General features: G+C 36.2%; 1 protein-coding gene across 6 annotated transcripts in view; it reads right to left on the reverse strand.

Moving 5' to 3' along the window:
* THOC2 (THO complex subunit 2) overlaps positions 1-17,825 on the reverse strand; it is a 122,611-nt gene that overhangs the window by 33,200 nt on the left and 71,586 nt on the right. For all 6 annotated transcript variants that reach the window (XR_001149201.3, XM_012745650.3, XM_012745648.3 and 3 more), the window contains 7 exons: positions 9,272-9,313; positions 8,731-8,861; positions 8,527-8,628; positions 3,579-3,663; positions 2,937-3,030; positions 2,442-2,522; positions 788-884 (listed from right to left, as the gene is read on the reverse strand). Coding sequence is in view for 5 of the 6 variants with exons in the window: in XM_012745650.3 (XP_012601104.1) it covers positions 788-884; positions 2,442-2,522; positions 2,937-3,030; positions 3,579-3,663; positions 8,527-8,628; positions 8,731-8,861; positions 9,272-9,313 (632 nt within the window). In the remaining variant the exon portion in view is untranslated. The remainder of the gene's footprint in view (positions 1-787; positions 885-2,441; positions 2,523-2,936; positions 3,031-3,578; positions 3,664-8,526; positions 8,629-8,730; positions 8,862-9,271; positions 9,314-17,825) is intronic.

Consider the following 17,825-nt stretch of genomic DNA (forward strand, 5'->3'; position numbering starts at 1 on the left):
TGTATAGAAATGGCCAATAGATGAGGATAAATGATGTGCTGATAAACTCCTGAGCACAAATATTTTTTAAAAGTTTTCCCTAAGTCAAAATAAGAATCTGTCAAGAATTACCTAGGGAATTACTTGTTTGGAACACCAAACAGCTTGTAAGTTTTTGTTTGTTTGTTTTCTACCAAAAAGATTTTGAAAACAATTTCCACTTCTTTGATTCTAGTCAGTTTACTGCTGGTGAAGTTTAATACCTTGTACATAATTCAAACTCTAAACGCTAGTATCAGCCCCCCAAAAAATAAGCTTCAGTATTTATAAAGAAAAGAGGACACTGTCCAAAAGGTATTTAAGCCTTATGTATCTCTAAAGTTCAAATTCAAAAATTAATTATATTTTAAGGATACTATATACACCCTCAAATTAAATAAGCATGTTTTACTAGATGCTCAATGTAATAAAACTCAATCACTGTCCAGTAGCATAGTCAATGGTGTGATAAGATTTACCATAAGAGGAAATACAATATACCATATCAGTCATTTACTCAAAAGCCTAATAGGTAGTCAAAATAATTTAAAGTGTCTTTTTAGTGAGTTAACATATAGCCAAATATTACATTTATTCTTGAAAAAAAAAGTCTCTTTATGTACTAAGTTATCATATAAGGGAGCAACTATTCTACTTGAGCCTACAATCAACAAGTAGTCTTTCAGGATAACAGCAATCTCAATACCCTAAGACCATCAGAAGTACTCTAATTACTGAATTTCATTTATGTATAATTTGCTATGAATACCTTTTGCCCGCCTTTAGCTGATTGGCCACATATTGAAGAAGACCAGCAAGATCAATTGGATATTTACGAAAAACTGCACCACAGAAACTAGCCAGACCTATATGAAATAAAAAAGGAGTAAAAACAGTTTATAAAACAAAAAGCACAACATTGTCATTTCTTTAGCTAAATTTCTAAATGAAAATAAGTTTGGAGTAATTGTATTGCTGATGCGATTGAACAGAGGTTTATAATTAATAACTAATATTTATTGAGCATACATATGACAAGCACTATACCGAGCGCTTTATGTTGATTATCCCATTTAATCCTTGCCGCTATGTTAGGTTAGTATAAACCTATTGACAAGGCAAATTCAGAACAGATATGTCTCATAACTTGCTCATGGTCATGGACTTAGTACAAAATAGAGCAGTGATTCAATCTATGCAGCCTGATTCCAGATGTCTGTGACATTAGGACACAATGAAATCTTGGCGATGACTCAGAAACTTGAATAAACAGCAAAACGCCCACCCCTTGGATGTCTGAGTCAAGAAAAAAAAATCTCTTTTTATCTAAGAACATGCTACTAGTTGTAGAGGGGGCAAGAAAATAGGTAAAGTATTGCCAAACCTAGAAGCAGATAAGAGACCAATTTTAACCAATAGTCCTTAATCATATCGTGAATAGGGAGGAACCCCAGTCAATACTTAGTGTAGGAGATTCTAGTAAAGTCAGGTACTCTATAGTTTATTCCACAATTATTTGTTAAGCACTTAAATGATAACAGACAAAATACAGGTCCTGCCCTCACAGAGCTTAGACTAGTGAAGGATACAAAAAGTAAACTGAAATAACTATGATGAGTAAAAGGTTCTATGGGAGTATAAAAGAGGAGCACCTAATTCAGACTTGTGAGTAGTGAAAGCTTTCCAAAGGAAGTGAAATCTAATGAATAAATAGAACATGGAGTGGGAGAGATAACTTGGAAGGGTATTCCACGTAGAGAAAATAGCATGTGCCAAAGGACCATGGAAAGTGCAAGTAGTTCAGTACTAATGGAACTCAGAAGATTGGGGGGGGGGAGAGATGAGGCTAAAATGGTGATTAAGGACCTTATTTCAAAAGAATTTACTTATATGACTTATAAAAGATTTCAGACTTTAAAGGACAAATGGGGAGTCACATAAGATTCAGTTACAATAGGCTGAAAGATATAATGGGTTGAAAGAAAAAGAACTAATTGCTAGAAACCAAAGACAGAAGAAATAATAAGAAATGTGCCTAGATTTTTTTTGCTACACATTCAAGTTTTTGTTCTTTTAAGATGCCTAGAACCTCAGGATGGAATGGGAAGAAGTGAGACTAATTCTCTCAAGACCAACTCCTCCAAAATGACATTACTTAAGGAGAAGAGGATTTTCGCCTCCCCAGTAATGCTTATCCAAATTCTATCATAGTCTTTTGAATCAGGAAAATGAGTAATATGAACCTTCTTACCTAGCCAAGTGACTTGATCACCCTGTAGAACAAGCTGAGTGCCTAGATAGTCTCATAAACTCTTAACAAATAGGCTATTAAAAGTCTCTAAGCATAGTTAGTAACAGAATGTCTAACATGGCAATTACCACAGACAGTAATTTCAGTAATTTGGAAAAATAAAAACACTTACTCTGAAGCCAGCTTGAGATGGTTGTGTCATCATGTTTCATTCTCTCCTTTTCTGGATTGGCTAAAGCTTCAATGATACAATCTTTCATACATTAAGAAAAAATGTTTAGTCATAACATCTCTAACAAAAACCCTTACAACAAAAAATGACATGTCTTGAAAAAAATAAGTTTGCTTCAAGTTATTAAAAATTATTGAAAAATACACTGTGGTGCCAACTTTTCTTCTTTAGCCTCTTTTCCATCTTTCAGCAAGCAAGGAAGATTCCACCTACATCAAGATGTTTGGTAAACCTAACATCTCTCCCTTTATACAATACAAAGACACACAAACATGCATACTCACTCACTCTCACACTGCTGACTGGCCAAACTTCAGAGCAGCCACCTGAATCAACCTCAGATGGTTACTAAAGGAACTTAGAATGAAAATAAAACGTTTACCATTAAGATTTATGAAATGTGAAATCTATGTATTACTTCGCTTGAAAGGATACATGCCAAGACATCATAATTCAATGAAGTGAGGTATTTCAATGAATCTACTACAGGTGTTATTAAGTTATCATACTTCTGTATTTGTGACAAGATCTGGAAGACAGCAACAAAGAACATATGGTATTAAGTAATCAAAAGAGGACTCCTGCACCAACTAAGTAATGGCTATACTTCTTACTTTTCAAAAGAAAAAATAATGCTTATAATTAAAGTGGTTTCCTATCATTTCATATTTATATAAAACCTACTATTCTATCATTGCCTTAGAGAGTATTTTTTAGGCTACATTTTCCAATTAGGAAATAATTCCAGGAAGTCTAAACTTGGATTTTCACATGACAGAGGCTAATCTCATGTCAAAAGTGTTTTAGAAATCTCTTTCTAAATATGAAATAGTGTCATATCTGAATCACAATAAATTATAATTCAAATGTTTCTAAATACTAAAAACAAGTAGAAATCAAAATGTGTATTACTGTTACAGAGAACAAGAAAAGTAAATCAGTGTTAAACATACTGTGTAATAATTCAGTTTGTAGCATAACCTAACAATGTTTCATTTCCTAACATCATTATATTTCCACTTGATTTAAAAACAAAAAAGAAAATCCTTTAAAATTAATATTAGCCTCGAAACATACATAATCAAACAAAATGGTTGGATTGCTGTGGCTCAATTTCCCAATTTGTCTTCCAGAAGGCTTCACATTTTCCTTGGTTAGGCGCCTACAAGGGGAGAAAAAGGTGGCAAGTATCATCTTAAGTAACATTCCTCATAACATTGATAGCTTTGTAACATCATTGGGCGTGGGGATGCAATTCTTTTCCAAATGTCCAAAACAGATCCATGTAAACAATGACATTCATCATATACTTTATGACAGGGCATGGGATACTCTGGTTAGGGATTCTCCCAGAGAGTATTGAGATTTTATGTTAAATGCTTAACATTTATAAAATACACATTTCTACCTTATAGTAATAGTCTAATAATCATTAAAACTCTTTAGATACTCAACAAGTACATAAAACTCTTCTTACAAAGAATCATAATTATTTTAGATTTAGAAGAACTCATCTATCAATTTAGGGATTAATATATCAAATTTGATGTGATGTAATGAAATGCCTCAGGCCATCTGGCTCAGTTACCCTAACAGAGTAATGGCTAATGCTATCCTCCTGAATATGAAAGCTTCTCATATTCAAGATAAACATCTTTTAAAAAACTAAATTCTATTCTTTTTCTTCCTATTTTTCCTTCTCATTCTTTCACGATTCTGCAAATTTATATCTATGAAATTCTCACAGTCCAAAATAATTACACAGAATCTTAAACTAGTCTGATGCAATTATTACAAAATAAATCTAGAGGCTGGGCGCAGTGGCTCACACCTGTAATCTTAGCTCTCTGGGAGGCCAAGGCGGGCGGATCGTATGAGCTCAGGAGTTTGAGACCAGCCTGAGTGGGAGTGAGATCCCGTCTCTACTATAAATAGAAAGAAATTAATTGGCCAACTAATATATATATAGAAAAAATTAGCCAGGCATGGTGGCACATGCCTATAGTGTCAGCTACTCAGGAGGCTGAGGCAGAAGGATCACTTGAGCCCAGGAGTTTGAGGTTGCCGTGAGCCAGGCTGACACCATGGCACTCACTCTAGCCTGGGCAACAAAGTGAGACTCCGTTTCAAAAATAAATAAATAAATAAATAAATAAATAAATCTAGAAACTTGAAAAGGTTACAAGTTACAGGAAGGAAGTGTTTTAGAATGAAAACATAATGAAGTAAATTATGAACTCAGTTTATAACTCAGGGAATGGGGCCACTCTCCAAGTGACAAACTTGCTATAATTATCTTAAGAAGCTTCTTATAACAAAACTGACCCCATCAATCATCATAAACTGGTTCCCTTTCCCATTCTCCATGGCCCAGTTTGTTTTCTTATGTTTTGTTTCACAGAAAAGAGAGACCATTTCTTTTAAACTTTGGCTATACAGTATTCTGTTCCACCTTCAAACTTAATCCTATTTCAGGTGCCCCCCCCTCCACTTGCTAAGGCTAACCCCTCTGTGTGTTTTATTCCATTCCCTTCTGCCTCCATCACCCTGGAGGGAAAAACAAACAAAAATTAAAGAAATATTTTCTTGACTATTATGTCTTCCCCTCAAGCTACCATGGTATCTGGCATATGGAACACAATGAGCATTTGTAGAATTAATTATTGAATGCACTATAGCAAGCTCATGTTTTAAACAGTATTCAAAACTTGTGAAATTCTACAAGCAATAAATTAATACATCCATTCTCAATGTAAAAATTAAAACAACAAAATCATATTGTTCAAGCCTGATGAAATAGCTATAGCTTACAAATATAACAAAAATCCAAGTATATTTACAATCCCGCACTTAATTGTTCTATGGTAAATTTTTTGTTTATTCATTCATTCATGTTTATACCTACAATGACAGGCAAAGTGCTAAGCATTCAAAATATAAGCATAATCACTTCTCAGCCTTTTGGCTAGGATTAAGTGTATAAATACTAGGATGGGCTGGGCGCTGTAGCTCACATCCATAATCCTAGCACTCTGGGAGGCCAAGGCAAACGGATCATTGGAGCTCAGGAGTTCGAAACTAGCCCGAGCAAGAGCAAGACCCTGTCTCCACTAAAAATAGAAAGAAATTAATTGACCACCTAAAAATATATATAGAAAAAAATTAGCAGGGCATGGTGGCGCATGCCTGCAGTCCCAGCTACTCGGGAGGCTGAGGCAGAAGGATTGCTTGAGCCCAGGAGTTTGAGGTTGCTGTGAGCTAGGCTGACACCACGGCACTCTAGCCTGGGCAACAGAGTGAGACTCTATCTCAAAAAAAAATTAAATAAATAGATAAATATAAATAAATGCATACATACTAGGATGAAAAATAATCAAATTTCAGAACAATCCTTATTACATGCTACCAATAATATTAATGTAAATGCGGGAATAACATATTTATATTGGCTTATTTATATATATATATATATATATATATATATATAAATAAATATCTGGAAGGATTGTTTCAACAGTGGTTACATTTTTTCTGGGGGCTGACAGAGTTGAGTAGATGGGAGATGAGGTAAGAGATTTTTTTTTTTCCCCATAGAGAGGAGGTCTCACCAAAGACCAGTACAGGCTGGTCTTAAATACCTGGCCTCAAGCAATCCTCCCACTGTGGTCTCTTCAAAGCACCGGGGTTACAGGCGTGAGCTACCACACCCAGCCCAAGACTTTTTCCTATATACCTTATTTAGTAAAATTTAAACCATGTAAATGTATACACTATACAAAAAATTAGATAATTAAAAAGAAAAACAATCATAGCAATGTACCAAGAGGTGCTGATAGCATTATATCCATATGGGATAGTGGTGGCACAAATAAGGGATCAATTGTGTTTGGCAGTTTGTGTTAGGGAAGGCCTCACAGAGGTAACGCTGGAGCTACTCTCTAAGGATGAGGTCACCAGATAGAGAGGGGAAAGGGAGGTAAAGGAAACATGAAACATGTTTCCTTCCTGTACAAACATGAAACAAAAAATATACGCAAAGGAAGAAAAGCTAAGGAGACCATGGTACACTTAGGGAAAGATAAGTAGGTTCAATGCAGCTGGAGGTAGAATTGGGAGGAAATGAGGCTGGACGTAGAAAAGGACAGATAAGAAAGGTCTATTGCTTACATCACCATGCCATAAAGTTTAACATACACCTGCAAGGAAAGGTCAGTCACCAAAGGATTTTTAAGTAAGAGAACATGCAAATCACTGTAATAATCCAGAAAAATAACTAAGGTACTGGTGGTAGAGGCTGATTCAAGGGATTTCATAATATTTAACATATCATTAAATAATCAATGTAAAGTACTTAGTTTAGTGCCTGACACATATAGTAATGGCTCCACAAATATTAGCTGTTGTTGTTAAGCTAGAAATTACATCTGGAGAACTCTTAAGACAAGGAACACTTTCAGGTGGACCAGATCTATTATCATCTGCTCCCATAATTTCCCAGGTAAAATCATTCACTCTTTTGCCTATCCTCCTGAGCAAAATCATTTACTTTATACCTACTGTATAACAGCACCTATTAAACCAAATTATGATTATGTCCACGCCTGTTTTCCCAATAAACTGTGACCAGAAACAATATCATTGGGCAAAGACTATATTATCTCATACTGTTAAATCTGGCTAAACTAGAATATGTACTACTTTTGATTAACCATACCACTGCCATTAATTTATAAAAGGAATGGCAATCGACAGTAAACTTGTTGAAAACGCTTGCAATACAGCAGTGTATTATAGTATCTAAACTGATACTAATCTGAAGTGTATACTTTTCATAATTAAATTCCAAATAGTCCACCACAAAGAACTAACATCACTCTGAAGTTTTGAATGATGTGCAAATAAAAGCACACAAATGAAAAAGAGAGAAAGAAATTTCTCAAAAGTTGACTCCCTATGGGTAGTTTTGCATAATTTCATTATAGCTTCCTAACAGATTAAAATCTTGCCGGGCGCGGTGGCTCACGCCTGTAATCCTAGCTCTTGGGAGGCTGAGGCGGGCGGATTGCTCAAGGTCAGGAGTTCAAAACCAGCCTGAGCAAGAGCGAGACCCCGTCTCTACTATAAATACAAAGAAATTAATTGGCCAACTGATATATATATAAAAAATTAGCCGGGCATGGTGGCGCATGCCTGTAGTCCCAGCTACTTGGGAGGCTGAGGCAGAAGGATTGCTTGAGCCTAGGAGTTTGAGGTTGCTGTGAGCTAGGCTGACGCCATGGCACTCACTCTAGCCTGGGCAACAAAGCGAGACTCTGTCTCAAAAAAAAAAAAAATCTTTATTATGGGCCGGGGCGGTGGCTCACACCTGTAATCCTAGCACTCTGGGAGGCCGAGGTGGGTGGATTGCTCGAGGTCAGGAGTTCGAAACCAGCCTGAGCAAGAGCGAGACCCTGTCTCTACTATAAATAGAAAGAAAACTAATTGGCCAACTAATATGTATAGAAAAACTTAGCCGGGCATGGTGGCGCATGCCTGTAGTACCAGCTACTCGGGAGGCTGAGGCAGAAGGATTGCTTAAGCCCAGGAGTTTGAGGTTGCTGTGAGCGAGGCTGATGCCATGGCACTCACTCTAGCCTGGGCAACAAAGTGAGACTCTGTCTCAAAAAAAAAAAAATCTTTATTATGATAACTTGCAGCAGAGGAAATTCCTAGAACTCTGACCACCTTGCACAAACCGTTAAATGTGTTACGCAAATTGAGCAAAGGCCATAGCAGGCTGTCTTAGAGTATTTTTATTAGATTTTATACCTATGTGAACATGACACCTGTGAAAACATTAACTTGGTAGTCAAAATGAGCTAAAACCATTGATAATCATTCTACCTGTAGTATATCATCAGCTATACCATTAGCAAATATCCACAGGCTTTCTCAAAATTTAGACTCAGACATAAGTTAACTGAAAGGAAGTAAAATAGATCCAGACATAATTTAGATAAATAGGAAAAAATAAATTAAAACTTACTTCATGATATATTTGGCTCTGTCTATTGTTTGAGCTTTAACTTTTACTAAAAGTGGGTGACTGTTATAAGTTTCATTCTTCCACTGGCCGTACAGACGGTATCTTAAAAAATGATGAGATGAAGAATTAGAAAAAGTTAAACACTTGGGGGTTAATACACCAGAATTACTAGTAGTTAAAAACATGAAAATAATATATATTTACCTATGCTGATATGGAAATGTTTTAAACATTCCCCATAGTTCCTCTGACATACAAGCATTGCAGTCCATCAAAGAAAGAGATGGAAGTAGTACCTGGTCAGTAATGCTAAGTAAACAGCTAAGGATAACTTCCTAAGAAGAAAGAAGGAAAAATTATTTCAATAAGAGGTCCATATTAATCCATCCCTACAATAAACTTATGATAGCCTTGGGGAAAATATCATTTCTTAACCTCATAATACACAATATTTAATTACCCACCGCATCTCTGTCCTTAATGCAATGCTTATTTGTGTTTCTCCATCTAAGATAGCAAATGGGGTGAGGAAAAGAAGGGGATAGCAAGGAAATGAGGGACTTTCTCAACATGTTAATCCTCACAAAAAAGGATGTTAATCTTAAAAAGTAACTTTGTATGAGCTGCCAAAAACCATATTCAGCATCTACAGTATAGTTATTCACACAGGTGATTAAAGCTTATTCACAGTAAAATTTATGCTATACTTAAACATCAAATTTATTGAATTTTTCTAGTCTCTTACCGTTTTCTCTTTATCTTCTTGTTTGCTCCCATCAGACTGAAACTAAAATTAAAAAAAGAAATTAGTAAAATGCAAAAAGGTTAAGATTATACTGTCACAATTTAGTTTCTAATTTGAAAAATATTTAACTTGCACATGGTTCTGAATTGTTTTCTTTTTACATACACAAAGATTTTAAATAGTTTCCTTGGCTGTGCAGAAGCTTTTTAATTTGATGAGGTCTCCATTTATTTATTTTTGTAGCTGCTATGATTGCTTTGGGGGTCTTCTTCATAAATTCCTTACCTAGGCCAATGTCTGAAAGAGTCTTCCCTACATTTTCTTCTAGAATTCTTAAGATTTCATGCCTTAGGTTTAAGTCTGTTATCCATCTAGAATTGATTTTTGTAAGAGGTGAGAGGTGGGGATCCAGTTTCCAGATTATTCTGCATGTAGCTATTCAGTTTTCCCAGCACCCTTTATTGAAAAGGGATTCTTTCCCCCAGTGTATACTTTTGTCTGCTTTGTCAAAGATTAGATGACAATATGCAGATGGTTTCATCTCTGGATTCTCAGTCCTGTTCCAATGGTCTATGTCTCTATCCTTGTGCCAATATCATGCTGTTTTAGTTACTATAGCCTTATAATACAGCTTGAAGTCTAGTAGACTGACACCTCCCAGTTTGTTCTTTTTGCTTAAGATTGCTTTGGCTATGCGAGGTCTTCTCTGGTTCCATACAAAGCACAGAATTATTGTTTCTAAATCTGTAAAGAATGATGCTGGTAATTTGATGGGGATTGCATTAATTCTGTAGATCACTTTAGGTAGCACGGACATTTTAGAGCAAATAGACAACCTACAGAATGGGAGAAAATATTTGCTTTCTACACATTTGATAAAGGACAGATAACAAGAATCTACCTAGAACTCAAAAGAGTCAACAAGAAAAAAATCGAACAACCCCATCAATAAATGGGCAAAGGACATGAACAGAAACTTTTCAAAAGAAGAGAGAAATGGCCAGCAACATATAAAAAAATGTTCAACATCTCTAATCATTAGAGAAATGCAAATCAAAACCACAATGAGCATTTGCTGCTCTAGTAAGATTGGCCTGCATAAAAAACACCAAAGCAACAAATGCTGTTGAGGATGTTGAGAGATAGGAACACTATTACAGTGCTGGTGTGACTGCAAATTAGTGCAAACTCTATGGAAAAGAATTTGGAGATACCTCAAAGACCTACAAATAGAACTACCATTTGATCCAGCAATACCACTATTAGGCATCTACCCAAAGGAACAGAAGTCATTCTCTAATAAAGACATCTGCACTCGAACGTTTATGGCAGCACAATTCACTATATCAAGGATGTGGAAACAACCCAGTGTCCGTCAATATGTGAGTGGATTAATAATATATATTTATTAATATATATTTATTAATATATTAATAAAATATGGTATATGTACATAATGGAATACTACTCAATTATAACAAGTGATGACGATTTTAGCACCTCTTATATTCTCCTGGATAGAGCTTGAGCCTATCCTCCGAAGTGAGGTATCAAAAGAATGGAAGAATAAGCACCACATGTACGCATCATCAAACTGGCACAGACTAATCAGCACTAAGGTGCTCCCATAGTAGTAATATTCTTTGGGGATAGAGGGGCTGGGGGTGGGTAAACTCACAACTAATGGACACAGTGAGCACTGTAGGGGGGAAGGGCATGTTTCAAATCATGGTTGGGATGTGACAGTCATAACATGTAACCAAAATGTTCATATCCCCATAATTTCCTGAAATAAAAAAAGATTTTAAATATAGCCTGTTGTCAATTAACATTTTAAAATTTCACCTTTATTTCTAATCTTTAAATTATTCTTGACATTCATGAATGTTAAGTGTCAATTTTATAAGCCAATCTTTTTCAACCTCATTATCACGATCCAAAGCATCCTAAAACTGATCTTAGTATTATTTATTATAAAATTGTAGCCAGCACCATAATTTCATTATAATGTATTTGCATTTCTCTAGGTTTTAGTTTTCCCTCTACAGAATTAGTAAAATGAAACACTAAAGCAACAAAAACAAAAACAAAATTAAACACAAAGAAATTTAAAGCTATGTTGTAATTCGCCACTACTAAGTCCTCACTGAAAGATAAACCCAAAATATTAACATTGTTGACAAAGACAAAACCATTGCCTAACTTGTACAGACTGAATGAAAAACCTAGGTCCATATTATACGAATGATTTGAAGATGGGCTCCTGAAGTGATTTTTGACAACGCTGCCTATTCATTCAAAATGAAATAGTGATACCTGTGTGTGTGTGTAAGCATGTAGAAGGTTTGAGGAGTATGCAGAGTACAAATGGACAAGTGAAGCACTGATACTTAAAGACAATTTAGATTTCTGAAAAGGATTTAGCTCAATTATCAAGTGAGAAAAGGGGAAAAGCTAATATGCAGCTAACAAGCATCTTATTTTCTTGGTAGATAAGGGTATTTTGTGTACGTATGTTTTCATGCTTAACTAATTTAATGGGTATTATAACAGGAAGGTCTAACTTATATGCTACATTTTTGCATAACACTAATTCAGGGCCTGCCATATTACCTTTATGGGAAAATACACACGCTGACATTTTTTTTAATTAGCAGGTTAAAAAGGTGTGGGTCCCCTTCACAGAAACAATTTATTGAGTCAATGTATATATCCTGGATAGCAAATAAGAAATTGAATTACTGAAGAGTGGCCTGGCAGGAAAGAAGCTATATAGTTTATAGTTTTGTTTTGGTTTTTTTTTTGAGGGGGGGAGCACACATAATTCTGGTGGCATATTGGGTATACACTGGGAAGCAGAAATACAGGTATACTATAATTGGAAAAACTAGGTTTACAGTATATCATGTTGGGGATTAAGGCAGTTAAGTTACTCCTTTCCTAGTACACTATGATTCAAACAAACATAATAAAGCTACACACAGTTTTTTCCATAAAATTAAAATATTTTCTTAGTTACTAAACTGTCCTAATTGTCCTAATTCCCCTTCTAGGTAACTTATATGAGTTTCTGACATCTATATGTCTATTTCTTAGATTACATAAGCAGGAAAATTTGAAAAAGAGAAAGAAATATGAGAAGCAAATTGAAACCATCTAGAAGACCAGTAAGAGATCTTTCTATCAAAATCTAATTATAGTAAGTATGTACAAAAATAAATCAAGAGGTACATGCAGATAAAAGCAATTTTCTTTTTATTTGGTAAGATGATAAATACATTCCACTCCCTTGATGCTTTCTGATTCTAAGTTTAATTTGCTTTTTAACTCAGAGTAAATATGAGACTCTCCTTTCATATAATACAATACTAAAAGTTTTACTGCATGCCAGACAGAAAAGGGAGGGAGAGAAATGAGGGAGAGGAGATGAGAGACATTCATTCATTCATTTATTTATTGACTCGGTGCCAGACACCTGGAATTTAAAAGTGAACAGGACCAAGTTCATATCTTTGAGAAGTTGACACCTCTTAAAGATCAAAACTATACCTGCCAATATATCATTAGCAACTGAGTTTTGAAGTTGGAATAAAACTAGTCACTGACAATTATTCCTAGATAAGCCATCAGCAGAATGACCCAAAACAGGTTCCAATATTGCTGTATAAAAACAGAGTAGTTGATGGAACTGCATAACAGTACTGGGCACAAAAAATGTAGGTCCATCAAGAGGAGAGCTTTTGGAGGGTCAAGGAATAAATGGAAAAGTTGCAGATATAACTAGATAAATTTCTTATTACTAATGACCTATTTTTAGTACTCCAACCCATTAACATTTCAAAGGCTACATCAGACTACACTTGATCTCAGAAGAGAAAAAACAAAAATATTTAAGATTTTGACTAGATTAAAACCTGAAACTATATCTGTGTCAATTATGGCACTATTTTCACCATTCACTGTTCTTCTCCTTCTTATTAACTACCATTTATTCAGTACCCTTTATGTGCCAAATACAGGCTAAAAACTTCATATTTACATCTTAAAACTACTCCAGGAGGAATTTTTGGTTTTAACCTACATAACCAAGCTAGATTTTCAATTTTGAAAAGAAATACGTAGAGTGAAGCAAGATCAAGGACACTCCTTCCTCTAATATTTGATGAAAAGCAAATAGTAAGAAACATAAGCTCCAAAGTTCTAAAGCAATTGGTCCATGAACTAGAGTTTTGGAACCACTTATCTAAGACACCTTTTCCCCTTAGCAACACAAGTTTTATTATGAAAAATTTCAAATTTATGTAAAAGTTGAATGGATAGTATACTAAATACCTGTATGTCTAAATTTAACAATTAATAATTTTGCCTTTTAGGCTGACCAAAAAAATTTGCAGACATGACATTTTATCTCAAAATAATTCAAGATGCATTTCCTAAGAATAAGGACATTCTTCTACATTACCACAATATCACAATCACAACTATTTTCTAATATCATCAAACACCCAGTCTGAGGTATATTCTGACCACCTGACTTCAGGTTTCTCTAAGCTTTATTTGTGAATCCATTTAGAACACTGTGCTTTTTACCAAGGGCCAACATAAAAAACAGCTATATAAACAGTCTTTCCATGTTAGCATAGGTGACCCAATTTCCCATGCCCCCTCCCCAGCAGGCTTTGGGCACCACAACACATCAGGGCCCAACAATTTAAGGTAAAAAAAAAAGTGAAAGAGACAACATCCTGAAGGAGGAGAAGCCAGATGGGAGAAAATGGAATGACACAGAAACCCCAGAGCCACAGTTCACTCAGATGTGTGCCCACTCGTAACCCTTTAAAGAGTGAACTTTCACTTTAATAAATTTTGCTGCTTGTGCCTTCATAGCTGTCTCTTGCTTTCATTCTTTGATCACGAGAGACAAGAACTGAGGAGTTCAACAGCAGGTAACATCCAGACAAATGAATTAAGGTGGCAGAGTGAAGCATAAACACAAAAATCTCTATCCTCCAATTCCTAAAGCAATGAACAATATGTTTTCTTTAATGTCCCAAATTCACCACCAGCAACCATGCAAGAAAAGAGGAACCTATGCTATTAACTTCAGGTAGGGAGGGGGGACCCAAACAAGATTCTGGTAGTACGGACAATGTGGTATTGCGGTATTGCTCCTGCCTCTAATTCAAACACCAGAAGTAGTACTAAGCAAGGAAGGTTAAATCAATAAAATCCTTTAGGCAAGCAATGTTGCCTGCAAGGTAAATACTGTAGGCAGCTTTAGGAAAAATCCTTTTGAGTAGAAGCCCAGCAGGACTCTGGCAAAGGGATAAACAGCTGCCAAGGCTTGCTATTTTTCAAAAGCACTGTGCTTAGATGGGTGAAGGAATTTAAAGAAGTCCAAGAGACTTGGATACACACTTAGTTGGGTGTGCCTACTATATGATAGGTAAAAGGATCTCCAAGAAGAAAACAGAACTGAGGTTCTCTAAATGAGGGCTATACTTAGCCTCAGCCAAGCTCATTTACTCCCCTATCCTAGACTACAGAAAAAATTGAAAACAGAACCTGATATTCAAATGTTAGACTTGGCAGGGATGGGGAAATAGTCAAAAACAAGGTGGGAAGGGTATGAAGATTCACTCACACTATATCAGAAAGAATATTTGGTCTGAACAAAACAACCCATATCAAGATAAAAAGAATGGTGTGGCAGCTATGGAAACATAAATAGCAAAAAAAAAAAAAAAAAAAGGCAAATAAAAGACAAATGAATTTAGTTTGGAAGAAAGTACAAATCAAAGGACAGAGGTAGATTCTCCACAAGTATCTATACATAGTTACAGGAAAAAAGTATTAAGAATGAACTCAATAAAACTTGGAGATGAGATAAATAGGTTGAAGAGAGAGATTACAGGAGATAAATAAAGCATCACTAATACAGATATAACTTAAAATAGCAAATAAAGAACTGCAAAATTTAGGCCAGACATGGTGGCTCACTTCTGTAATCCTAGCTTTCTGGGAGGCCAAGGCGAGAGGATAGCTGCAGCTCAGGGGTTCAACACCAGCCTGAGCACAGTGAAACCCGTCTCTAGAGATGGGAAACAAACAAACAAAAAAAGACACACACAAAAAAATACACAAAACCCAGCCAGGCACTCTGGCACACACCTATAGTCCCAGCTACCTGGGAGGCTGAGGCAGGAGGATCGCTCACAGCCCAGGACCTGGAACTTGCGGGGACTACAATCACTGCACTCTACCCAGGGACATCAAGTGACACTCTGTCTCAAAAAAAAAAAAAAAAAGAATTGCACAATTTAGAGGACCTATCATTTCTTCACTTTCAGACATACTACATTTGTATAGGCAGTATAGTATGGTGGTTTTGACCTTAGTCAGATATGAAGCCAAAATACATGGGTTGAAATCACAACTCTGTCCCATATGTGACCTGGGACAAGCTACTAAACCCAGAGGACAAAGGATTTGGTAAAGATTAAATTAGCTAATTAATGTAAAGCACTTAGAATACAGCCTGGCACAGAGTAAGAGCTCAATTAATATTAGTTATCACTGTCATAAACAACTTAATCCATTAACATCAGTTAGTTACAAAAAAAGCAACAAGGAATTCATCATCTTTAAGTGTGCAGTTGCTGGCTTCCAGGTTCTGGTTTGGCACATAAGATACCTGAAAGGCACCACTCTGTCCTAACAACAGGTAAAGAGCTGAACAAACTAAATAATAACTCTTCTTAGATCTGTAAGAGAAGTGAGGTCACAAGGCAAATCGCTGCCCCCAAAACTGGAGAGACGGGCAAATACAGAGAATCACAACTTACAGGAGCAGAAACTTCCACAGGAACCAGTGCCCAGGTAGGAAAACACAAACTATAATTGATGGATTGCTTGGGGGCTTAGTGTGGACAAGTCTAAGAGTAGAAAAACTCCAGTGGGACACAGTCATAGGTAAGCCCTCCACCCACCCCTCAACACACACACACACTTCTGAGTTTTACCTCCAACTCAACCTGGTTCTTAAGCACAGGTAGGGAAAAGGAACCATTTTAAAATTTGCCAGAGCATTCTGTTCTCCTTAACAAGGTCTAACCTCAGGAGAAACCATTTAATCAGAGCTTAACCTGCTGCAGTTTTATCAGACCTTAATTTACCTGGGTGAAAAGGAAATACCCAACTCTAGTCCACTCATCATCCTAAAGGGTGAGGAGGAACTGAGAAGCACTTGTAAAGTTCACAGTCCAAAGGCACAGGGTCACTAAGACTAAGACCTAACCACAGGACTATAAAATGCTTCCCCTTTCCCCGCACCTTACCACCATATTACTAAAGACACATTTACAGCAGTACCTTTCACCTAGTACATAATGTCTGCTAATCAAGAAAAACTTACAAAGCACACTAAAATGCAAAAAACATAGTTCTTAGAGACACCATTTAAAAAGACAGTTTGGGCCAGGCGCGGTGGCTCAGGCCTGTAATCCTACCACTCTGGGAGGCTGAGGAGGGCAGATTGCTCGAGGTCAGGAGTTTGAAACCAGCCTGAGCAAGAGTGAGACTCCGTCTCTACTACGAATAGAAAGAAATTAATTGGCCAACTAATATACATATAGAAAAAATTAGCCAGGCATGGTGGCACATGCCTGTAGTCCCAGCTACTTGGGAGGCTGAGGCAGGAGGATTGCTTGAGCCCAGGAATTTGAGGATGCTGTGAGCTAGGCTGACGCCACAGCACTCACTCTAGCCCGGGCAACAAAGTGAGACTCTGTCTCAAAAAAAAAAAAAAAAAAGACAGTTTGAAGCATGAGAACCAGACTCAGATATGGCAGGGATGTTGGAATTATTAGACCAGGAATTTAAATCAACTATGATTAATATGCTAAGAATTCAAATGGATAAAATAGACTGCATACAAGAACAGATGGGCAATGTAAGCACATAGATGGAAATTTTAAGAAAGAACCAAAAAGAAATGCTATATCATATCAAAATACTGTAACAGAATGAAGAATGCCTTTGATGAGCTATTAGTAGACTGGACATGACTGAAGAAAAATTTCTGAGCTTGAGAATATCTCAACAGAAGTCTCCAAAACTGAAAAGCAAAGAGAAAAAAGACTGGAAAAAAACAGAATATCCAAGAACTTAGGGGCAAGTACAAAAAAACGTAACATATGCATAACGGAAATACCAGGAGAAGAGAGAAAGAAAGAGAAGAAATATTTGAAGCAATGGTGACTGACAATTTCCCCAAATTAATGACATACCAAACTTCAGACCTAGGAAGCTCAGAATACCAAGCAAGATAAATGCCCAAAAAAACCTAACGTATCATAACTATATAATCATGTATCACATTAAAACTATATATACCATAACTACAGAAAACCAAAAATAAAGAAAAAATCTTGGCAGGGCACAGTGGCTCAGGCCTGTAATCCTAGCACTCTGGGAGGCAGAGGCGGGCGGATCACTCAAGGTCAGGAGTTCAAAACCAGCCTGAGCAAGAGCAAGACCCTGTCTCTACTAAAAA

Source organism: Microcebus murinus, chromosome X (assembly GCF_040939455.1).
Source record: "Microcebus murinus isolate Inina chromosome X, M.murinus_Inina_mat1.0, whole genome shotgun sequence".
In the NCBI taxonomy this organism is placed as follows: domain Eukaryota; kingdom Metazoa; phylum Chordata; class Mammalia; order Primates; family Cheirogaleidae; genus Microcebus; species Microcebus murinus.